The 25,805-nt window shown below is 40.3% G+C and overlaps 1 protein-coding gene across 1 annotated transcript in view; it reads right to left on the bottom strand.

The window, feature by feature from the left end:
• Positions 1–25,805, bottom strand: part of DNAJC6 (DnaJ heat shock protein family (Hsp40) member C6) — a gene marked incomplete at its 5' end in the record, with an annotated part of 92,278 nt that overhangs the window by 1,073 nt on the left and 65,400 nt on the right. Inside the window, 10 exons of the mRNA XM_079726963.1 lie at positions 622–798; positions 2,796–2,938; positions 5,067–5,330; positions 11,292–11,411; positions 12,416–12,484; positions 16,280–16,414; positions 19,850–20,284; positions 22,763–22,843; positions 22,944–23,137; positions 24,019–24,098. Coding sequence (XP_079583089.1) covers positions 622–798; positions 2,796–2,938; positions 5,067–5,330; positions 11,292–11,411; positions 12,416–12,484; positions 16,280–16,414; positions 19,850–20,284; positions 22,763–22,843; positions 22,944–23,137; positions 24,019–24,098 — 1,698 coding nt within the window. The remainder of the gene's footprint in view (positions 1–621; positions 799–2,795; positions 2,939–5,066; positions 5,331–11,291; positions 11,412–12,415; positions 12,485–16,279; positions 16,415–19,849; positions 20,285–22,762; positions 22,844–22,943; positions 23,138–24,018; positions 24,099–25,805) is intronic.

Below are 25,805 nucleotides of genomic sequence, written 5' to 3'. Positions count from 1 at the left end.
TCACAGCCTCACATCATAGGACTGGTATCGTCAGTCCATAAGACAGCAAGGGACCCAATTCTGTCAGGGAGGTTTCTGTGTATTATGGTGATCTCAACTGTGCCATCCAGTAGTTGAAGTTTCTGACAGTGTGCAGCACATATATGTGTATGTACTTCAATGAAAACATAAACTGGCATAATCAATATAGTGAAGCGTTTAGTTCCATTTTGAATATTTTGTTAATTCTCACCAAGTTTGCCAACTACGTTCTAAAGCTTTTTCACTTTATAATCCTGGCTAAATATCCTGCTGTATCTCTAAAGGAGAACATATTCCTGTCCAGCTCTTAGCCCACCCATAAGTCAAGACACAGTTTGTATCTGTTCCCTGAAAATTAGTCAGTGGTGAACCTTACATCTAAGGAAAGCCCCCATTCCATTATTTGTTATATATTATTTGATTCCTTTTCTTCTGTTTCATAAAGCATAACTATTTGTTTAAATACATTTTTGAGCCCATGGGATTTATTTTATATAAATTTTCTAAGCAACAAGTTGAAAGTATGATGCTTTGACGCATACTTGTGAACTAACGACAGGAGGACCAGACAAGCTGTCGGGGAGAGCAAGTTGTACTCACTTTATCTGGATGCACCACCAGCACAGCCTTCCTGTACACCTTCTTCACCTGCTCTGGTGTGACCAGGTCTGCCATGCCAACTGGTTTCCACTTAGTCTCCCCAGCCCACAGCATGGTATGCATCGTGGACAGAAGTGCTCTGATATTTCTCTCTTTGCCTTCAATCCATTCCAGAATCTGTAAACACAGGGGCAATTAAGAGATCCAAATGCTTTCGAGTCCAGAGGGTCTCCACTGTGACTCTGGAAACCCCTCCTGCTCCAGCAACGTTGAGTACCTGCATACTCCAACCTTCCCTCTACCCGCTTTTCTTCCTCCACCCCCGACCTCGTCTTTCTGGTTAACTCTTCATCATCCTTCAAGAGCCTGCTCAGGAATTTCATACTGCTCTGCCTCTGAGAGTTTGAATACTTTCCTTCTTCTCTGGCCCCCCCTGAGTTAATTACTCACACCTAAAGTATAAACTCCATGAGTGTACACGCCATGTCTGTCTGGGTCCCTGCTATCTGCTCCATCTAGTATAGTGACACAGAGACACTAAAAAAAAAAATCCCTTGGAAAAAAGAACAAATTTCTCCGGGCTAACTTTTAAACATGCTTCTATCATAATATGTGTGACACTTTATTGTAATCATGTGTTTGTCTTTCCCCATCACTAGGCAGATCTGTGTGAGGAAAGGTAGTGTTTTTTACATATCACTGTAACTGAGAAATCAAATAGTATGCGTGGCATGGAATAGAGCTCAAAAGGGTTTGTTAAATGAATACATTTAGTCATTCATTCAAACTATGAGCATTCATAGTTTGAATCTTCATAGTTCGAACAAATGAGATGACTAAATTGAAGGGTCTGTAACAATGCATCAGCATTTAGCACATAACAGAAGCTCAGTCAAGGTAAATGATGGCTACTCCCCCAAACGATTTAATACCCCATACCAACTAAATAACCAAGCATGGTTTAAAAGACATAAATAACTTTCTTTTATAGAAAACTGTCAGAGTTTACCTAATGAACAAAGGTTCTTGAGATGGAGCACAAGGTTTTTGGAAGGAATATAAAACCTTTTGGATGTTGTATGAAGTGCAAAGCAAATACAAACAAAGGATCCTATATTGTACTCCAAATAGTATCTGCACATCTTCAACAAACGTTCGAATCTGTAGGGAAATTATGGTGAAGAACAGTGGTATCTTTTTTCAAAATGTGTGACATTGACTAGCTGTACCACTCCTGATTTTGGAGTAACAGATTAGACCCTCATCTTCCAGGCTGCTACAGGGTCAGTATGTTTCGTCATGTGGAAATGCAGCCCCTCTGTCTGTGAAGAGCAGTCCACTTGTCTTGATCTTTACAAACTCTTTCACTATCTCACACCGTTCATCAACATAACCACCCTTTTGTTCCCAAATTAACCATCATCCACGATAACATCCTCGGCTATAAAGTAATGTCTCCGTTTTCTCATCTATGAATTAAGGGCATCACTGGTTTGCAAACTTTAAAAGAAAAGAAAATAATAGGGAAACATTCTCTTTCCCCAAATAAAATCTTACCTAGACTTCCAAGAATCAAAAACAGATAAAAGCAGAAATGCTCTGGTTAAAAGTGGGGGGAAGCAGTGGGGAAGCCAAGGACCTCACCTCCCTCAGCCTTCCTCCCTGCCACCTTCCCAAACCTCCAGATCTAACATTACAGGAGTGAGTAATTCCCAGGTACATCAGTATTTCCCTCTCTGTCAGCAAAGGAGAGATCCTGAGGGCTTCAGTTGATCTGGTCTGCTATAAAGCTCTCAAAGCAGAAATAGAGAACATAAATAATGCATTCTTCTTACCTCCAAATCATAATGACTTACCTACAGATCGGAATGCCATCTGAACAATAAGATCACCTCCTAAAGAGTGCCATTGCTTATTTGAAAATGTAAACAAAGAAAATCTATACTACCATACCATGGAATAAAGTGCATTTTATTAAAGAAACGAAAGAGCATACACAGTACTCCCCGGAAGTACTTTGCTATTAAAGGACACAGCTGTACTCAAATCACAGCTATAGGAACCAAATGAAATAAAGTGGATGCCAGAAACCTAACACGGCACCTTCTATAGGTTAGTCCCACACTGACAGCTCCACACACATAATCGTCACCCTGGGTCAGAGGCTCACTTACCTTTAATTTCTCAGGATCCATCTCCTTAGCCATTTCCTCCTTTCTCATCTCAGCTATTGTTCGAGGGCCCTTTTTGTCTTTGTGAGCATTAAAACCTTGACCAGAGAGTAGGTCTTCAAAGTCAGCTGCTTTTTGTTTCCCTTCTGCAACATAATATTTTTTAAATGATTATGGTTTTTATTCTGAAACATAATATCATATCGTTATGTCACAACACTTGGTCTTCCAGGTGCTTTCACATGCACTAAGCCCCTTAATCCTCTCAATTACCCTGTCATGTCCATTTTACAGATGAGGAAAGTAAAGTCTGGAGAACTTAAGAGATCGTTCAGAATCATATACCATGTCCATGGCAAAGCTTGGACTCGGGGCGGGATTGCTAGATTAAGTCTAATTCCATAATTCCATATCCACTGTTCCATCTTTTTATAGATGAGGATATTCATGATTCTACCACCTGCTCCCTCCCCCACGCCCCCCAGACCCCAGTCACACAACTAGTTAGTATCAGTGATGGGACCAAGACCTGGGTTTTGGTACTTGAAATCCATGCACGCCACTGCTTTCCTGCCCACACTCAGCTGACACTTTTAGTCTATCACAGTGCTCTTTTTTCCTAAGTCTGGTTTTAGCCTCACAACCTTTATCAGTCTGCTTGGAAAAGCAGCCTAGCATAGCAGCAAAGAGCAAAGACCCTGGAGACAAACTCTCCAGGTTTGAATTCCACCTCTGCCCTTATTAGTGATGTGACCTTGGGGCAAGTTCCTTGCCATCTCCATGCCTCAATTTCCTCATCTGTCAACCAGGCATGGTGTGCTTAGAACAGTGCCTGGCTATTTAAATGTTTGTTGTTAAAACAAAACAGAACCAAAACACAGGAGTACACGCAGTCCATGCCCTTCAACCAAAGCTGGTGTTGGAATTAAAACCCACTTGCCAGCTCTATACTGTAAGGCATTCTGAACGTACACTGTCATACGCACACACTAAAATGTGAGTGCTCTGAGACTAGGGATTTTGTCTGTCTTGTTTGCTGCGTATCCCCAATGTTTTCTACACTGAAGACGCTCCATAAATATTTGCTGATTGAAGACATTCACCCCACATCTACTCAAAATAAAAACGGAGGGGAAGCCAGGTGACTCTATGGAATTATCCAGGAATATCCACTGCTAACTAAAGAACAAACATGATGTTGTATTCCCAATAAGAGAGTCCCTGTCATGTTAGTGTTGTGAGAAGTCACCTGTGTCACATCCAATAGAGTGTGGCGGTGAAGAGCAGGGGCTCTAGAGCCACACTGTCCTGGTTCAGATCTTGGCTCTGTCACTTACGAGCTGTATGGACTTAGGAAATTATTGACTTCTGTCTACAACACGGGGTTGGTTTGGGAAGATTATATTAAATAATATGCGAAAACTGCATAGAATAGCACCTGACATATAATAAGCACTCAATAAATGTCAGCTACAGCTACCAGAAAAAGTAGAAGAATTTCATTCTCCATGTTCCATAGGAAGGCCTGTTTCCTTATCATGTCTCTAAACGTTTCATTCTTAGGTATAATCAAATCAACTGAAATGTAAAATATATCATAACAGGCCTTTTAGCAAACTCAAGTTTAACCGTCCCTGCTCTCCAAAATATATTATTTTTCACTCGCTATCAAGAATCCCATTTGAAAAAGGAAGAATCCCATCCAGAGTATCCTCCAGCCTTAGCTGTTGGACCATTTTGTGTTCTTGTAACCTTCTTCTCAGAAGAGAGGAAAAAACCATCACAGGAAACCCAATGATCTCAGGAACATCCCCCAACCAGAGGATAATCATACCAAACGTCCAAGGTACGTCCACTCCTCTAAATGGGGTCCAAGAGCAAGTGCGAACACAGCGCTTGAAAGGTTCCCAACCTTCCTCTTCTACCCTCTCTTCCAAAGGAATGACAGCTTCAAGATGCAACCACGCCTCCACACACATCCATTCAATACTCATTCAGTGCCTACTACATGCCAGGCACTCTGCTAGGTGCTAGTGACAATGAAGCATTGGTCTCAGTGTGGAGAGAGACAGATGAGCCAGCACTCACAAAGCGATCTGTGTCAGGAGCCTGGTAAAACCTGGAGCTCCAGGCACCACCCTGGTGTAGGGATCGTGCTCTGTCTCTACAATTCAAAGATTGCGTCAGAAACTACCGGAATTGCTTTCTATCTCCTTCTTCAGACATACATACATTTGGGTACCCTACAGCCAGGCTCCATACCGTCATCCTTACCCAAGTTAGCTGCTCCTTTCCCACGTTCGTTCTGGCCCCCAGGCATGGAGGAGAAGCTCACATTGTAGTTGGGTCGGTTCTGGGGAGAGGAGTGGGGCATGCTGGACTGTGGCTTAGACTGTGTCTGCTGCCAGCTGTAGCCACTTCCCTGCTGCCACCCTCCACCCATAGGCTGGGGAGATGCTTTCTGTGGCGAGCTGAGAGGTGGAAATCCTCCACCCAATCCAGTTGGTGTGGAGGGTTTGCTGGCAAATGAAGAACCACCTACAGAACAAATTAAAAAACCAACAAAAAAAGGAGAGAGCGAGAAAGAAGGTAATGCTATTTTGAGTAGCCTCTAACTCCTGTGTCTCAAGTTACTGTTTACAGTGACTTCAGTGGAACTTCCCTTGACTGGTGGCACAATTAGCCTTCCTAATAGTTAAATAAATTGCAGTCATATATTTCCTTTAATCCCCACAATAACATTTTTAGGTATGTATTAATAGCCCCATTTTTTCTTTGGACGAGCAAACTATAGCTCAGAGTAGTTAAGTGACTTTCTCAAAGTCACACAGCCAGAAAGTGGCAGAACTGGGACTTCAGTCCAAGTCTTTAACTCCAAGCCAGAAGAGCCCTGGCTCTTCCACTATGCCAACCCAGCCCTCCTTCCCACGCTCTCAGCAGATTCTACTTCTTCACTGGAGTAAAAACTATCAAACGACCAGAACAGGGAATAAAACAAAATACATTCACTCATGAAGGTGCTACTTAAACTTCAATAAGCAGGATTATTCATGGTCTGTTATAAATACAAGCATGGTTAGTGCCCATGAGTAAACCAAGAGGTTTTGAAATTTCATAAATAGGTTTCAATTTCACACTACTTGCATTTCAGTGCAGGAGAGTAAACACAGCTAACACTCTGACAGCCTTGAATAGGGCAAAGAATCTTATTCAAGCTTTAAGAAATATTACTTTGTGCTGGGAATTTAAGTAGAATCCTGATTCTGTAACTCCTAACTTTTAAGTACTCACTGCATATATGCTGGGCTTTTTCTCAAATACGAAGACCAGTTGTAGCTCATGTTTAAAGAGGTAAAATGAGAAGCTGAAACATGGTGATCTACAGGGACCCTTTCAGGCACCAATTCCAAAACAACAGTGATAATAAAGTAACATTTATATAGCTCTTCAGAAATTATAAAACATGTGTCTAGATATTACTGCCTTCAATCTACACAACACCCTTCAGAAGTAGGTAGTATTACTAGCCCCACTTTATTTATTTATTTTTCTTTCTTTGTCAAAATCACCATTTAAAAACTTTTTTAAAATTTTTACACAATTTTTAAAGGTTACTTTCCATTTAGTTATTACAAAATATTGGCTCTATTCCCTGTGTTGTACAATACATCCTTGAGCCTGTCTTACACCCAGTAGTTTGTACCTCCCACTTCCCCACCCCTATATTGCCCTTCCCCCACTCCCCAGCACTGGCAATGCCTAGTTTATTCTCTATATCTGTGAATCTGCTTCTTTTCTGTCATATTCACTAGTTCGTTGTATTTTTTAGGTTCCACATATAAGTGATATCATACAGTATTTGTCTTTCTCTGTCTGACTTATTTCGCTTAGCATAATGCCCTCCGAGTCCATCCATGTTGCTACAAATGGCAAAATTTTGTTCTTTTTTATGGCTGAGTAGTATTCCATGATATATATATATGCCACATCTTCTTTATCCATTCATCTGTTGATGGACACTTGGTTGCTTCCATACCTTGGCAATTGTAAATAATGCTGCTATGAACATTGGGGTGCATGTATCTTTTCAAATTAGTGTTTTTGTTTTTTTCAGATATATACCCAGGAGTGCAATTGCTGGGTCATATGGTAGTTCCATTTTCAGTTTTTTGAGAAATGTCCATACTGTTTTCCACAGTCTGGCCCCACTTTAAAGATGAGGAAAGCAAGGCTCAGGGAGGTATACTGATATGCTCATGATCACACAGCTAGTTAATGGAGCTGGGACTTGACTATGGGCTTCCTATCTCCACATGTTATGTTCATTTCCTGCAGCCATAATCCCTAATCCCTCCCTAAATCTCTGAGTCTTTCACTACAACTCATCCCTTACTTACTGTGTCTTCTTTATATAGATACTGTTCCTCTGCTCTGATCTGGGCTCCTCTTTCCTTTCCCACTAGGAATGTTGTGTTATGACCATCGGACCCAGAGTCAATCTGACTTTGAGTCTCTGCTCTGTTGCTCACTTGTGCATTCATTCTTGCATGCACTTATTCATTCATTCATTCATAGAGTTATTCATCAGTATCTGTTGAGCATTACTAAGTACCAGATACTGTGCACTGGGAATATAGCTGAAAAACATCTACAGAGAATCCTTGCTCTTCTGCAATTCAGTGAAAAACTTATCCCCTTGACCTCAATTTTGTCACCTGTGAAATCAAAACTATGTCTACGTCACAGGTATATCATGAAGGCACAATGGAATGGCTATGTGAAAGTTCTTCACAATCTCTGAGTTAAGCGAATAAGAGACGTTATTTTAAAATAATGCAATTTCATATGCCCAGCATGCACCAGGACACCATAAGGGCTCAATAAATACTTGGTAATAGGAAAAAGTAACGACTGGGTTATATTCTGCAGGTTGGCATTGCTGTCAGTGTCTAACTCAGAACATGAAGCCCCTCTTTGTGAGCCCCTGGGCCCTTCTGCCAACAGTGCATCAACATATACCTTAGGCTGCGTTTGCATTCTGCACTGGGAGTTCATTTTATATTTTAAGGATGCTTACTATCTTCTTTCTGAATATATATATGTTTATTATTTAAAAATTCAATAACATAGAAAGACCTGAAGAACTTAAAAAATACTTCCATATTCCCACCACACTGTCATTTATTTGTTCATTTATAAAACACTGTCGAGCATCTTCTCCATGCCAGGCTGCAGATACAGTGGTGAAAAGGCACATGCTGACTCTGATCTCAAGCTGTTCATCAACATTGTAGGACTTTCTGATGTCTACCCTTCCAGAATATTTTCTACCCATGTTTAGCAATTCTAATTTTCAATGCCACTGAAGCGGAGAACTGACAGAAATACAAAGCAGTAGCTAAACCCAGAGGCCACTGCAGTCCTCATTAAAAGCAAAAGCAGTAGTCGTCAGACTTGGCTGTGCATTAGACTCACTTGGGGAGCTTTAAAAACTGTTTATGACCAAGCCACAGCCAAACCAATTAAATCAGAATATCTATGGGAAGAAGTACAGTGTTTGTATCAGAACTGTTCAATGTGAAAATACCTAAAGGAGAAGGATACTACCTTTTTAAAAAAATTGCAGCTATATAATTTGGAAGTTTAATTTTTACTCTAAAGCAATTACCTAGCAGTCAAAAATTCTAATGTGTAGCGCTTGCTCATATACCTGTTCACTGTGTAGCTTCAGGAAAGTCACTTACCTTTCCTAAGTTACGTGAGTTGAAAAATGGGGAAATTTAGGAAACTAGTTTCCCCAGCAGTTTTTAAGAATTACTGCATTTAAAAAACTTTAAAAACAATAAAGAACTCTTGAACTCCTCCTAGTAGGTATACTGTTGCAGTGATATGGATGCAGCTATTCTGAAACTATTTTTGTTGTCTATTAATGTTGAGATCCAAGGAAACGGAAGATACACATATGGAATAGGGGAAGGTAAGGAAGAACCCTGTGGTAGTGGATGGAATTATATACTGATATATGCATTTATATCCACTCATCACCTATCTCCATCTCCTGAAAGGCAGAGCAATGACACCCACCCCCGTACCAAAAAACATACTTAGAACACAGATTCTGGTTTCTAAATACCACTCCCCACAAAAAGGAATGAGGATTCTTGGAAATGCCTGATTCCAGGACTGGGGTGTAAAAAGTTCAAGACAAGCCTAGAACATCTTGTTCTGCCATAAAGAAAGAAAGTTCTCAAAGATGATGGAATCAAGTGAAAAAGATATAGAAGCCAGAACAAAGGAGCTTTCACAAACTAAACGTGGGACACTGTGAACATTAAATAATGACAATAATAGATGATAACCAACTGAGTCCAAAACGAATCCACTAGCCTGTTATGATGTGAGAGAGGGAGGGAATCAGAAAGGAAGGCGGGAGGGGATGGAGAGAGAGGAGATTCTGCCTTAGAGTGAAATGCTAACTAATATATATAGAAAGAAGGACAGAATCAGACAATCACAATTCTGCAGATATCATGGTAATGCCTGCTTTAGGCAAGAATCACTAATGAATGCTGAAACTACTGGGTAAAAGTCAGATGGAGAACAGGATATTCTCAAATAGAACAGTCTCAAATTATCTCCCCAGATTACTCATTAATTACTATAGGGAAAAATGGTAACTTCATGGTGAAGAAACCTGGCAGACATCACCTTAACCAAGTGATCAAAGTTAACAAATTGAGACGTTCTCAACTGGCCTGTACCCTTCAAGTATTGATGTCACGAAAGGCTGAGGAATGATTCCAGGTTAAAGGTGTCTAAAAGGACATGACAACTAGATGCAAGACACGATGCTGGAGTTTTTAAAAGAACTTCCTATAAAGGTCACCTCTTCAGAGAGGCCTTCCCTAACCACTTGATATCTAAAATAACACCCCAGCCCATCCCCAACTCGCCATCACTTTCTACCTTATTTTTTTCACAGCACTCTGCACGGGGGTTATAGTGCAAACTCCAGACCTAGACTTCATGGTGTAGAAACCTTGTGATTTGGGCAAGTTACTTAAACTTTTGTGTCCATGTTTCTTCATCTGAAAATGAGGACTATAACAGTTCCTACTTCAAAAGATTATTGGGAAGATTAAATGAAATGATACACGTAAAGCACTTAAAATAGAGCCTGGCACATAGTAAAACCTCCAAATAAACAATAATTGTTTTTATTACTTGACATTATATTATATATTTATTCATTTAGTATTTATTTCCCCTTCTAGAATATAAGCCTTACGAAGGCAGGAATTTTGTTTTGGTTTTGTTAGTTTGGTTGGTTGGTTTTTACTAAAAGAGTGTTAGCACGTAGAAGGCACTTAGTAAATAGTTGTGGGATGAATAAATGGGTAAAAAATGAACAGTGAATAAGATTTTATTTGAAGTAGAACTTTGCCTGTTATATATGATGTTATTATTCTAAAATGTGAAGTTTATTTCAAGATATAAAAAAGAGAAATAATTTTGAGAGTTCTTAAAAGGAAAAAAGGTCTAAAGGGTATAAAAGAAAAGGTCAAGATTCTGACATAACTACTGGCAAAAAATAAAAAGGTAGTCACGTTCTCATTCTCTGCAGACAATTTGGCTCTAAATGCCTCAGGAGGGCTTTCAGAGAAACTAAACTATCAACGTGTCTCATTTAATCCTTAGTGTGAGGGCTGCCTCACCTTTATTTAACAACTCTGTACTGCCCAGAGAAGGAAGGAAAAGGAGGAAGAAAAGGTTTCAGAACACACTAGTCCAATGAACTACTCCTTGAAGAAAGGTTCCTTGGTGAAATAGTTTGAGAACCCTGCACACTGTATTCCCCTATTGGGAAGCATCACCATGAGCACTGATTCTCGGAAGTTTTTGCAGTAACCCAAATCCACCGAACCCAGTGTTTCCAAAATTACTTCCTCATGAAACACTTATTTTATAACAATAATTAACGTATGATGAAAAACAGTTTGGATATACTATAAAGAGAGTCTATTTTCTGTATGGAATTTTAGAAACTGACCCGAGAGCACTGTCGCCAATGGAGAGAAGAGGGGTACAGTATGAGGATCTCACTAGCAACTTCACAGTAAGGCCTATGCACAGCTGGCCCTACATGGCACAAATCTATCTGACCTGCCTCATGTCTCAGTATTTTTCTACACATTCATTACTTTTGCTGCAGCCAAACTCTATTGTCAGATGCTCCTGGAAGTTCTAACTTTATTTATGCTACTACTTCAAAATTAGTCATTAGAGAAACAGATTAATAGGGGTTAGTTCCAACCCAATATCTGAAGCCTGTTTCCTTTTCTGAAAAGTCAATCTCGGGTTTTAGAGTATAGCTTAAAAATACACATGATTTTAGATCTTAGGTAACAATACCACCTTATTTTAACATCAAAGATTTAGATTTAAGGCTTGGTAGCCATAAGTAAATGTTATTTATGTCTTAACCTGCTACATTTATACCTAATGTCCCAAGGTCGGCAAAAGGATCCAGAGTCTGGGGTTTGTTTTGATGGGTGGGAGTACCATGCAACGAGCCTGTTGGGCTGGTGGCAGCTGACTTGCTTCCCATTCCAAAACCTCCTGAAAAAAATAATAAGGTCATTGAAAATGAGTCAGTTGTCCAAGGCTGAATTCTGAAATTCAGAAATCCAGAGCTACTGCTCACCTTGCCTCTAAAGGCAAATTAGGACAGGGTTTGCAAATGTGTTAGGAGTCGTTAGACTTATTTCCCTGACTTAAGTGAGTAGCGGCCTGGAGCAGAAACAGGGAAGAGAGAAAGCATACGTCATTCCCTGGCCATCCCTGCAAACTATTATGTCTAGCATTTATCTCACATGTCAGCTGACTTCATTCTTTCCTATGGGATTTGGAGTCAGGCCTGAATTCTGGTTCTACCACTTCCTAGCTGAGTGACCTTTGGCATGTTGCTTAACTTCAATATTTTCTCATTGGTTAGATAAAGAAACAGCAACTGCTTTATAAGGTTCTGTGATAAACATATAGTGTGTGTGTGTGTGTGTGTGTGTGTGTGTGTGTGTGTAACTTGCACAGCATCAGGAACACAATCACACAAGATGGCTCTCAAGAAATACAATACTAGCCATCAGAAAGAGAATTTATTTATTACAGACAAATCCAGCCCGAAAACAAGTCCTTTGTGAAGAAAGAAAACCATTCAGATTATGCAACACCTACTCTATGTCAGAAAATCTCACATAAGTTATTTCACTTAACTGTGTGGAACAAGAATTAGGAACCCCATTTTACAGATAAGAAAACTGAAGTTAAGACTTGTAAAAAATCCAAGAGCTTCTAAACGGTTGAGTTAGATATAAACCAAGATTTGTCTAACTCAATTTATTGTCAAGGCATTTAGCAAATGAGACTTAGACAAGTTAAATACCATATAACATGCAGCACAACCATGCCATCAAGGGCAATGTGAAAAGCTCCGCCAGACTGTGAGCCTTTAGGAACTTTCATAGGTGGCCTTAACACTCTGTAAGTACTCACTTCATCTTGGGTAAAGGATTATGCTTCAGCAACCGGTAAAATGTGCACAAACTTAATCTGCTGACCATTACCTGGTTTAGTATGCCAGTCCCAACCTCCTGAAACATCTGGCTGAATGTTCACAGCAGGTGTACTGGAAGCTGCAAATGAGGAGAAGAAAAAGAATCAGGACAACATAGCTCAGAATCCACTTTTCTGAATTCACACAGAAAAATGCTCTCCCTCTCATGAGGCCTCATGACCTGTCCAGGTCCCACGTGATTCAACTCCCCCTCTGAGCTCTCCCCACATTCTGCAACATTGTTATTTTGTGCCTTCATCTATGGTTACTTACATGAGCACCGGTAGAAGCCATAAACTGTCTCTGTTCCTTCTTTGGCTCATTTTTATTTTACCTCATAACTACACTTTGAATTAAAACCGTGCATATGTCTGTCTCCAATAAACTGTGAGTTTCTTGAAGGCAGAAAATTATCTTATTCATCTTTGTGTGTCCCATCTCTACACTTAACACAAAGTCAGCTGGCAATTAAAAATAGTGAAATGAAACTTAAACTCAATTTGCCTTGAATTGGCATTAACCAGTGTACGAGAGGCACGGGCAACTTAGAACTGAAATTTTGTTTTCTCCTCTGCTGTGACATGAATGGAGAATGATGAGTCAATCAGAACATGTACTGGGGACTGACTAGATACCATCCACCATGCTGGTGTCAGGTATGTATATATCGTCACTCAAAAGAAACTCATTGCAGCTTCAAAACAGATCATTCTGACCCCTCTCAAAGTTCCAAATGTAGAATTTAAAAGCAATGTTCAGCTAAAGAGAATCGGATATATTACAGGAGTACACACTGGTAGAGTAAGTTTTTTTCTACATCTATAAAATTCAAATAAGAAATAGGATGCCATAAGACAGAATTTCTTTCTAAGACTCTTCTAGGTTCTGTTCATTAAATCAGTGAGTACAACACAAATACTAAAATAACTTTGCAAGTAGGATTTAAGATACAACACACACTCCACCACCACCACCAAAAGGATCATCAAAGGACCAAGATTAGCTTTACCAAGCCTTACATTTACCTGTTTTGTTTGCTTAGTACGAATCAAGACATTGTGTACCTTCCCATCATTGAGTTAAATAGAACCTGCCATTATCAAAAATAACAGTTCTTCCCTTTTAGTTCTCCCTTCCCTTTTTCCATAGTAATCCATGAAAACTGAGGTGGAAATTAGACAATTTTACTAACATTTGCTCTTTGATTTCCGGTAAACTCTGACCTTAGTCTTACATCTAACTAGGATACAGAACTAGGAATTAGTACTTCAACCTTTTTACTAATCAAACCCTCAAATCCTTACCACCTACCACACATAAGGCACCAGACTAGAGAACAGAGAGCTTAAGGACACAGTACCTCTCCTTAAGAAACTTAAAATCTGTTGGAGAGAAAGGAATACACAAATGAAACAGTAATTACCCAATATTTTAAACTTCTATTTTGCCTTTTATTATGGTTACTTGTTTAGTTTTTCTTCTCAAATTGTGCCCCAAATGATTATTCTCTTCAGAGTAGATATTCAATAAATATTTGTAAAACTCAAAGGCAATATTTCTTGATTTTCGGAAGAGATTGATGGTGCCTTGTAGAAATCCAAGGTGGGCAATCTGACCTCCCAATATGACACCTGAGTCTCACCTGTATATGAAGAGGATGCAACTGACCCACTAACAGTGGAGTGATTCCCTTCTCATCAAGGATAGTGGAAAATTCTTTCACTCACTAGCATGGCACAGATCAAAATAAGAAGTGTAGCCACAAAACGAAGGAGTGCTAACTGTCTGAAACTGAGTTATAAACATCTTCTAACATGCTCACAAGAGAGAACTGAGTCCACTACTGCCATGCCAAAGTATGAACATCCATACCCATGGGACATAAAAGGTAGTACTCATATGAAAACAGTAAATTCAAAGTATTAAAGTCAGGAAAATATATAACCTTATTAACATTATCATTATGCATCACAGAGACTTAGATAGGAAAAAGTTACAATTCATTTTATATTTATATATTATATGGAAAGACAGATAGATAAAACCTACCATGTGCCAATAACTCTTCTAGGCACTACAGAAACATTCATAAACAAAACAAACAAAAATCCCTGCCTTTGTGAGCTCATGTTCTAGTGGGGAGAGAAAGACAACAAAAATAAACAACACATAAGTACATTATTGAGTATATTAAAGTTGGCAAGTACAAAGGAAAGGAAAATGCAGAGGAGCAGGAGGATGGGTTTTAATGTGAAATGGGGCAGCCAGAGTAAACCCCATCGAGAAGCTGACAGCTGAGTAAAGACCAAAGAGGTGAAGGAATTAGCTATGCCTATGTCTTGGGAAGAGGGGACACCCAGTGCAACAACAGAGAGGCCACTGTGGCTGGAATGGAGTGAGCAAGAAGGAGAGAATGGGAAAGGAGGTCACAGCCCTGGATGCTAGAGCACAAAGCGCCTACATAGGCCATTTCAAGGACTTTGGCTTCCATGCTGAATGAGGCACTGAGATTTTGAGCAATGATGTAACCTACACTTTAAATAAGTGAACAAAAACAACAGCTTTAACCTATCTGCCTACGTCTTTCCTCTCAGGGTAGCCAACTTCCAATCAGGAGATTCTTTTAAGTGGGCACTACTCAAAGGTCAGAGGTGAATTTCTTGTATGTTGTCCTGTGGACCCACTTCAAATAGTTTGAGATTTAAGACCAACAGGAAATCACCTATTAAGGTTGTTCTTGGACTGCTTTCTGTTTTTCGGTCGTTACAGTTTGACTAGTGTTGAACAACTCGTCTTCCTTTTGCATTTGCATGGCTTCCATGAAGTCAAGCTGATGACTGGATTGCATTCTCCAAGGGGACTCAGGGTGCCTTCAACAACAAATACATCGTCCTCTAGGTTGAGGCCAATGATGATCAATATCCTTCAACATCAGGAATGAGCTTCAGTTTTCCAGCTCAAAGTCATCTGTCCTTCACTGAAGAGCTTTGGTTTTAATCAGTGTTACCTAACTGATACCTTTTCGCTCTTACAAATGGATGTGATTACGATTCTTTCTACACAACCTAAGTCTCTAACACAGAAATATAATGTGGGCCATGTGTAATTTAAAACTTTTCTAGTAGTGACATTAAGAAAGGCAAAAAGACACTTTTAGTAAAATTAATTTTAACAAAATATTTTATTTAAACCAATATATTTAAAAAATTGTATCAAGTGACCAATATAAAAATATTAATAAGATATTCTACTTTTTTTTGTACTGAGTTTTGAAACCTGGTATGCACTTTACACTTAGAGTGCATTTCAAATCAGACTGGCCACATCTCAAGTGCTCAACAGCCACGTGTGGTTAGTGGCTTCATATTGAACTAGTCTAATATACCAGGATATTGTATTCTAAACTGTTCTGTGGAATATTAATTTTGTGAAATGCTCATCATATCACATTTTATTAACCTAGGACTCATTTTTTCACATTTCAAAGACTTCAACTAGTATGCATCTTCCAATCAACTAAAAGTGGCAGTGTTTTTTTTTAATAGTACATAAAATAAAGATATGTGCTACAATTAATGGTGCCCTATAATTATGTGCATGTAGCTCTAATGTAAAAAAAAAAAAATTCCAAATTAAATTTTAGGAAAGCTGAGTAAAACAAAGTTAAGTAGACTTCTTTATTGTATAATATCTCAGAGCTTTTAATATGTTAATGTGAATTGTTAATTTTCAAAAGAGAGATGCATTATGTAGCTTTCCAAAAAAACAAAAAACAAAAAAAAAACGCACCTACGGGGTGCTTTTATATCTGAGCACCTCCTGCTATCTGTGGAAAACCATGCTCCACTGAACACAATATGAAATACTTCCTTACCGTGCACTGTAGGTGAAGGACTTCTCGTAGGCTGAAGAAAGGGGTCACTGGAAGCACTGGCTGTGTTCAGAAAAGAACCCAGCAAATCTTGACCTGATGGTTTAGAAGGTGCTCCAAATGGGTCAAAGGTGGCACCTAGAAAACAACAGGAGAAAGGTATTTCTTTGTCCTATGAGTTCACCCATTCAACAACTATTGCAGAGCTGTCACTCTTACAAGGCTGTAAGCCAAATACTTGAAAAATCAGGATGATGCCTGCCTCACAGGCTGTTCTACAGACCCATCCTATCCTTATAACTTCCTCCAGGGTTAACAAAGGATCCCAAGGATTTCTGACCACACATGAATAATCCCTTCTTTGTGGACAAAGGAGAACTCTGGATTTACCTGTTGGATGAACCATAAACACTACAAGCAAGGGCCCCTTGGGCCTTTGGGCGTCTTAATAACATAAAATAAGTCAGCCAAGCTTACAGACTAATAGATGAGTGGTGAAACAATGCCTGGACCATAGGAGATACCCAATGAATGAACTGTGCTCATATTCAGTGAATTCGTGGACCAAAACCAGGCGGGGGGCCCTGCTATTAAAGTGAACAATAGAAAACCTCATTGACCAGGTTTTGTTTAGTTTTGTTTGTGTTCTTAGTGGTCTTTGGCTCACTGAAAGTTAAAAAGGGAAGAAACTGAGCATGACAAAAACTGAACTCTTATCATACCTTGTCCTGTGAAGCTAAAATATTTCTGAAACATTGCCTGTCAACAACTTGCCAGAAACTAGATGCAGATGTAGTGAAATGAGAAAAAGTTTGTGAATGAACCAAGGATGCTAGAACAAAGTGGCAGCTGAGGTTTCCAGCAAAAATGTAATAATATTAATACTGTATCATTTCTTCAGGGTTTACCGTTGTCTTTCATAAAGAATACCTCAGCTGATCCTTAATATCTCCCTGTCAGATAGAAGCGATATTATCTTCATTCCACAGACAACAAAACTGAGGTTCAGAGAGCCAAGTTTCTTGTCCAGTGTCAAGCAAATGATAAGGCTGGACTCATGTTCAAGTTTTCTGACTCCAAATTCCAGGAATTTCCCAAAGGCATCTCACATTCCTTACAGGTGTGAAGTGAATGTGATGAAAACCACACAGAGTGGCATGTATATAATTGGACTTTAATTTCTCATTATTGGTCAAGGGACAAAATTCCGTTTAGCTCCCTGTAGTAAGATGTCACTTCCTAATTTCTAAGTATCAAGCTAATGGGCTCTCGGTTTCCTGGAGTGAGACTGGCCTATTCTAGGAATAGACAACTAGAATCAAACAAGTTAACGAATAAATTCCACTCTCAAAACCCAGGTAGGATATATGATTTAATATGTGTTCAGCTATGACTTCATTGGCATAATGCTCTCCTAATATCTTCTGGGCAGCAGATGAGCCTTGTGTAGCAGCAATGAATCAATGATATGTCAGGCACTCTGTTACATGATGTATATCCCTTACCTCAATTTTGTTGTTGTTGGTTTTTTTTTTGCGGTACGCGGGCCTCTCACTGTTGTGGCCCCTCCTGTTGCAGAGCACAGGCTCTGGACGCGCAGGCTCAGCAGCCATGGCTCACGGGCCCAGCCGCTCCGCGGCATGCGGGATCCTCCCAGACCGGGGCACGAACCTGTGTCCCCTGCACTGGCAGGTGGACTCTCAACCGCTGCGCCACCAGGGAAGCCCCCTTACCTCATTTAATACTTACAAAACTTTATCCCTTCTATAAAATGAGAATACTGAGATTTATAGAGTAACTGTAAGAGGACATTGGGTTAATTCTTCTACACCTAAGTTTGAAGTCAACCAGTAGAGGATTCTAAAATCTTTTCACTATTACTTGGTATACTTTTAATATCAACTTATGTTAAATTAGCAACATTCTCTAATAACTAAAAGTGAACTTCCCAACACAAGACAAGAGCTAAAATTTAGTCTTTACAACAATGCTGATAGGTAAGTATTTCCCCATTTTACAGCTAAGAAGATTAAGGTTTTTTAATAAGCCTACACAAATAGGTAAGTGTCAGTCCTGACATTCAAATCCAAGCCTTTAACTCTGGACTCAGTGTTCTTTCTACTTCCTCTTGGAGGACAGAATACCTGAGTTCCAGATCTGGACTGGCACTAATCAGCTGTGTACCCTTTGACAAGTCAATTAATACAGCTGGCCTCAATTTCACTGTCTATAACCTGAGGCACAGATTTAACTAATGTCTGAAAGGTCCCCTCTAGATCTGACTCTGGAACATAACTATCTGCCTGGGACTATGATGAATTAAATCACTGAAAATCACATAAGGTACATGGTCTTAAAAACATGACCATTGAGTACTATGCTATCTTGGATCCTGGGGACTTCTTTTCCTGACAGAGCTTTTGTTCACTTTGGTGAGTAAGAACTGCTGAAGGATAGAGGAAATAGCCTGGGATTCAGGGCACCTGGCTTCACATTGTGGCTCCATCAATAACTAATGTAGGAACTTGAGCCTCAGCATCTACAGTCCATGATTCTGAAACTCACTCATGTAAAGAATGCCTCCAGTTGAAGCACCATAAATCCAGACCAGCCCAAAGCCTTCTGAGAAGTGAAGGATGATCCTGGGAAAGAAAGTTCCTAAAAGTAACCACCTGCCTGGAGAGTTGAGACATTCTTTTTTACTCTTCCTAATGTGATGTTGTCTTGGTTAATGGGTGATGATAACAAGGGCAGCTAGTTCTTTAGAAGCTATAATGGACCTCTGCTTACCCAACTCTACTCTTGCAAATGTTAAAGAATTGTGGATGACCAGTCACAGAAAGGGTTGAGTCTGTGACAAAGAGCAGAGTGAAGCTGACTGAGCCTCATGGGGCTCAAACTCTGTATCTGGCACCAACTGCTCTGCTCCACCAGCTGTGCTGCTGGCAGCAGGTCCCTTAAATATACCTTGAAGTAAGCAAGTACTTCTCTGCACAGCCAAAGTGTATTCAGAAAACTACAATTCCAGAAAGGCATTACAGGAAAACTGAGGGAAAGCTCTGGAGTCAAATGGCCTGGTTTTGGACCCTAGGACTAGCTGTATAAAAGTATGCTACTAATTTGACCCTAAGCCTCTATTTCCTCAACAATAAAATGGAGATAATAGCACCTATTTACTGTGTTTTTATAAAGATTGAATTTATGGTTAGTGTCAAACTCCATGTTTGGCAAATAGTAAGTAGCCCACAAATAGTACCTGTTATTATTAACAACAATTCATCAATCTACATCTCCGAGCAGTAATAACTAAAGCAGCTCAGGGACTGAAGCCCTGAAAAAAAAAATTAAAGTAAGGGTGACAAGCTCAAATATTCATTCTTAGACTGTCCTACCAAAATGGACAATATTTCTATTTCCTCTTGTGGTCCCCACTGAGATGAAGATATAGACCTTTTGGGGACTACTAGGGAGATCAGAGAAGTCTAGATTATTAGGAAAGTTCGATTCCACCTGCTTGGCCCAAAAGTTATAATTCAACACTGAGAGGTACAGCCCAACATGAAAAAAAATTACCTTCTCCTACTCTCAGTGTTGGAGATGCAGAGGTGGAGGCGGTGGACCGGCGCGGTGTTGACTGGGTAGATGTAGGTCCACTCGGATGAAACACGTCGTCCACCCCTGACTGTCCAGCCCGGGCAGGGCCGGCTGCACCTCCACCCCCAAACAGGTCACTCAGAAGTTCGGAATTGGTAGGAGGAGCCGCCGGTGAAGAGAAGTTCTTACTCACTGCAGACCCTTCTAGACCCAGAAGGTCCACGTCCTCAGTGGGTGGAGGGGCAGCTGGCTCCTGCTGCTTTTTGCTGGGCTTCCTGGCTCCATGAGGTTTGTCGCCATTGGCGTTGCCATGTGGGCTGGAAAGGGTCAGAAGTTCATCATCCGACTGCTCACTTTCCTGAATCACTAGGGCAGCGTGGTCCTCCTCACAGAATGATTTCTCCGATTTCTGATCTAAGGAAGGCCGTTATGCCAGGAAACAGTTAGTTACCAGCCACAGCATTATTGCTTTTTGTTAGAGTCTATGTACATAACTTCAGAAAGAGAGAAAAAGCAGCCTGAAAAAACACAGTGCTTTTAGACCCTTACCAATGGAAAACTTGGATGTATTTCACATTACATTTAATTACTACTTGTTGAGCATCTGAGAGGCAGTATAGCATAGGAGTGAAGAGCAAGAACTCTAGAATCAGCCTGAGTCTGAATCTCATCTCTGCTACTTACTGGCTCTGTGACACTGAGAAGGTGACTTTACTTCTCTGTGCCTTGGTTTTCTCCTCAGCAAAATGGGAGTAATAAATAGAACCTAGCTCACATTGATTACTGTGAAAATTACATGAGATGATATATGGAAAGTGCTCAGATCAATAGTAAGTAGTACTTAAGTGGTTTTTATTATTTTTTAAAATTACTACTATCATCATCATCTTCTTCTTTTTCCCAGCACTATGCTAGGTGCTTTGAAGAAAACATTATCTCCTAGTCCTCTGCTGCCTCCTCTCACTGTCTTTTTCTTCTCCATGTGGCCTGCAGCCAAAAGCAAGGTCTTTCTCCCACAGTCTGGAGCAGAAGTGAAGCCCACACCTAATAAGTGAATAGAGGGAACGGCTCTGCTTAGGATGGTCCTTACACCAACCTAGGAGGAGATACTTTCAGCATAAAATGGGGCCTTTTCTGGGGAAGGAATGGAGAGGCTGGTGAGTGACTTTCCAGGCCCTCCTTGAAACAGATCCCTCTTTTGAACTTTGTTACTTGCTGTCAGATGGATCCACGTTCCAAATCAAGTACAGATCCACATCCCTCATTCCCAATTCTGAAATGCAAAAAGCTATGAAAAAGCAAAGGTTTCCCTAAATTGGTGGAAAAATCTGACTGGGACTGACATGAAAGTTATTTATAGTCTTCATTGATTTCACTCAGGGTTATGAGTTATGTTTCACTACAGACATTTTAACATGTTTGATAACACATTGTCGGAGAGGCCACGGGGGGTGCTAAGCAATATGCAGTTTATGTACCGTATCATCTTTCTAACTTGCAAAGAACTCTGCATTCCTAAACCCATCTGGCTCTGCGGGGTTCAGATAAAAGATTGTGCATATGTGCTTAACCTATTTTATAGCCTGATAAGAATGATTTCTAAATTACTTACTAAAATAGCAGTGGAGAGTAAAAGTAAAGTTTTCTTAAAAGCCCTTATGTGAGGAAGAAAGATATAGGTGAAACTAAGAGGGGGTTGGGAAATCTACCTGCTATCTAGATTTCACTGGGTTTTCCAAGTTTTTAAATGTTATTGGTCCCATTTCTCGGTAGAAAATTCTGAAAGCAAGCCTTCGATTCAAAGGAATGCTATGAACAATTTTTTTATCAAACATGGAAAACTCTGTGTAGGCAATGGGAATACTGTCTTATGTTTACATGGCAAAGGAAGGTCAATCAAGAGGATTTTAAGTACACTATCACCAAAGCCGGTTTCCTACCCTTTTCTTAAGAAAGTCCTTACTATGGAATTCTACATTGAACTTTGCAGTTAACCTCAGCAAACTCTAAAACAAGGATGGCGAATGGGTATCGATCAGAATGCCAATGCTAGTCTGCTAACGGTAGCAGTCTGAAGTGTCACATTGGGAAGGATTCTAAACACATCTCCAGGTTTGGCAAAAAAGGATATTGTGATCGAGCCCAATTTCTGCCAAGGTTGTTAAAGCAAGTAGCAGAGATATGTAGGCAAAGTGTCTGCCTTCCTTGTACCAGGGGAAGCTCACCTCTGCCCTGCTAGTGGTTAGAGCCCTGGGCGGGGTGGGTGGAGTAGTGTGCCAGATTTTATATATATATATATATTTTTTTTGTGGTACGCGGGCCTCTCACTGTTGTGGCCTCTCCCGTTGCGGAGCACAGGCTCCGGATGCGCAGGCTCAGCAGCCATGGCTCACGGGCCCAGCCGCTCCGCGGCATATGGGATCCTCCCAGACCGGGGCACGAACCCGTATCCCCTGCATCGGCAGGCGGACTCTCAACCACTGCGCCACCAGGGAGGCCCCAGATTTTATATTTTTAAGGGCAGGAGATAGAGTCCTTTGTTAATTTCTTTGTGTGTCAGCAGTGTAAAGGGAGATCCTAGAAAATATCATGATTATTCATAAATCCAGGAAAGATGTGATCCAAAACACTGCATAGACAGAAAAGATAAAGTTCAGCTTAAAATGGTCTTTTGCATCAATCTAAGAGCATTCATGGAGTTCAAAGTAGGGAAGTTCCTGATTTGGAAAAGGAATGAGCAGGAAGAATGTGAAACAAAGAAGACCCTAGATGGATGACTTCTAAATGCTGCTTTACTTTAGGCTGCTTCGAGGACTAATCCTCTTTATACATACAAGAACCACGTAACTTAACCACCTAACCATGTAACTTGGAAGAAATGCTTAGAAGTACCTTGCCAACAGAGAGTGGAAAAGAAGCCACCTTGCCCAAAATGTCTGGGGTTGTCTGGAGGGATGTCTATTGGAGCCTGTCCTATAAGACAAAAGACATCAAGGAAACACAGGAAATAAGTCAATGCGATAAATCACACAGAGGCTTCGTCCTGAAAACAAAACCACCAGGCGACTCATACCTCCTAAGACCAGAGTATCTTGATGCTCCTGGTGAGAAGAGAAGAGGATGCTGGGGTTGACATCTTTTGTGCAGTAATGTTCCCATGGGGGCGTTAAGTCTATCACTTTGTCATGCGGCTGTAGTTCTACATCCAGAGTCACCTGAAATAGCTGAGGATATTTTTCTGGTACATCACATGCATCCAACTCAGGCCTAAATAGGGATTTAAAAGAATAAGATCAGTGGAAAACAATGGAACCAGTATGATGTTCAGCACAGAAACCATTGTAGATTGATTCTTAGTTTCACTCTGAGATGCATTTCTAGGGAAAAATCAACCATTAACCAGATAAGAGACTTTACTTTTCTGAGTCTCAGTTTTCTTATCTAGAGAAAAGAGGAAAATAATGCCCATCCATAGAATTTAAATACTACTGCATATGAAAGCATTCTAGATAGCAAGGAGGATATATCCAGACAGTAAGCATTGGCAGGACCAAATCAGTTGTTAAAATAGTGAAATAAGCCCAGAGCTACCACCTTGAGCTCTTGAATGTCTACTCCTAAGCTGACCCCAGCAACTCCCACCTATCACCCCACCTTCAGCCACTTCCTTGAGTTCTCTAGGCCACACTTTAATATAGCAACTAAGGGTGCTATAATATTTGGTGCAGGGGGTCCCCCAGGACCCTGCTTCAGTGCTGTGGCCTGGCATCCATTCTGACTGGTCATTGCTCATATCATACTGCTGATTCCACTGCCTTCCATGTTGCAAAACACAAAGGGATACACAGATGCAAAGGATCACAGTACTAAAACTTTGTTGCCTTTTTCTTCACTCTTGTTCCCTCAGATGGTATTTTAGACCTTTCCATTTGAAGTCTGATCCACTTGTGTTTAGGACAAATCACACCCAACTGAAAGTTATAAGGTGCAACCAGCCTCTGTATGTTGCTAAGCCACACGCTACAGCCCTGAAGCACAGGATTTGGGGGGAAGCTGCAGCATGGCACTAAATGAGCCTTTAGCACTTGACTCCTAGCTTTTCACAGCTGCTTGGATTGAAAAGGGATTTTGGCCCAAGTAGCACTCACTTGGTGAACTTTAAAACTGTTGTGTCCAGTGGAATGAATCCAGTATGAAACTGAAGCTGGAATATCTGAGTGTTGGTCACCTAAAAATACGAGAGACGCACATGACAGTCAATCAGTGAAAAGGGAATCAGATCAAAAGATTATGTCTGGGGGAGCCATACACCATCAACTGTTTCTATATCTGCATCTTTGTTTTCTATGAATATTAAACAACCTCCTCATTTGGAGCTGACCCAGGTTCATTTCTAGCCTCTCCTCTCCACGAACTCTGCCTTGGCAAGCTATTCCTTTATCTGCTAATGCCCTATGTTCTTATACCTTGCAATACTTTGACTCATCCCATTCCTTCTGTCCAGGATGCCCCCGCTCCAACCTGATGAACTCATCCTTCAAGGACCACCTTGATAGGTCACATCCTCTGAAGCCTTTCTGAACCACCACTGGATAAAACAAACTGCTCCCATTATGACATCTCATCCTACCTCTACAATGGTAGTGGATATTTGTACATGTGTGAATTTCCCCTGAGCTCCTTAAAGGCAGAGATGCAGTTTTACTCTTGTCAATCCTAAACCCCTAGGCAATGACTGGCACAGAGTATGTACTTAGTAAATATTTAATGAATTAAAATACAGTTACTTGCTATGAACATTAGGGTGCATATACCTTTTCGAATTAGTGTTTTCATTTTCTCCAGATAGATACCCAGGAGTGAAACTGCAGGATCATGTGGTAGTTCTACTTTTAATCTGGGCGAGGGGGCGGGGGGACCCCATACTCTTTTCCATGTTGGGGTAGCAATTTACATCCCCCGCAACAGTGTACCAGGGTGCCCTTTTCTCCACACCTTTGCCATAATAACACCTGTTATTTCTTGTCTTTTTGACAATAGCCATTCTGATGGGTGTGAGGTGATGACTCATTGTGGTTTTGATTTGCATTTCCCTGATGATTAGTGATGTTGAGCATCTTTGCATGTGTCTGTTGGCCATCTGTATGGCTTCTTTGGGAAAAAAGGCCTATTTAGGTCTTCTGCCCATTTTTAAATTGTGGGGGTTTTTTTGGTTTTTTTTTTTTAACATTGAGTTCATAGCAGCATTATTCACAACAGCCAAGATATGGAAGCAACCTAAGGGCCCACTGACAGATGAATGGATAAAGAAGATGTAATATATGGTTTATTACTCAGCCATAAAAAAGAACGAAATCTTGCCACTTGCAACACAATGCATAGACCTGGAGGGTGTTATACCTAGTGAAATAAGTCAGACAGAGGTAAATACTGTATGCTTTACTTATATGTGGACTCTGAAAACAAAACAAATGAACAAACATAACAAAACAGAAACAGACTCACAGACACATGGAACAAACTAGTGGTTTTCACAGGGGAGAAGGGTGAAATAGGTGAAGGGGATTAAGAGGCACAAATTGCCAGTTATAAAATGAATAAGTCACCTGCCCATTTTTAAATTGGGTTGTCTGTTTTTTTGATATTAAGCTCCATGAGCTGTTTGTATATTTTGGAGATTTATCCTTTGTCCATTGCTTCATTTGCAAATATTTTCTCCCACTCTCAGGGTTGTCTTTTCATCTTGTTTATGGTTTCCTTTGGTGTGCAAAAGCTTTTAAGTTTCATTAGGTCCCACTTGTTTATTTTTGTTTTTATTTTCATTACCCTAGGATGTGGGTCAAAAAAGATCTTGCTGTGGTTTACGTCAAAGAGTGTTTTTCCTACATTTTCCTCTAAGAGTTTTATAGTGTCCAGTCTTACATTTAGGTCTTTA

This window comes from Hyperoodon ampullatus, assembly GCF_949752795.1.
Source record: "Hyperoodon ampullatus genome assembly, chromosome: 2".
Lineage (NCBI taxonomy): Eukaryota > Metazoa > Chordata > Mammalia > Artiodactyla > Ziphiidae > Hyperoodon > Hyperoodon ampullatus.
The sequence above is the reverse complement of the archived record's forward strand: the minus strand, read 5'-3'. Positions and strand labels throughout refer to the sequence as shown.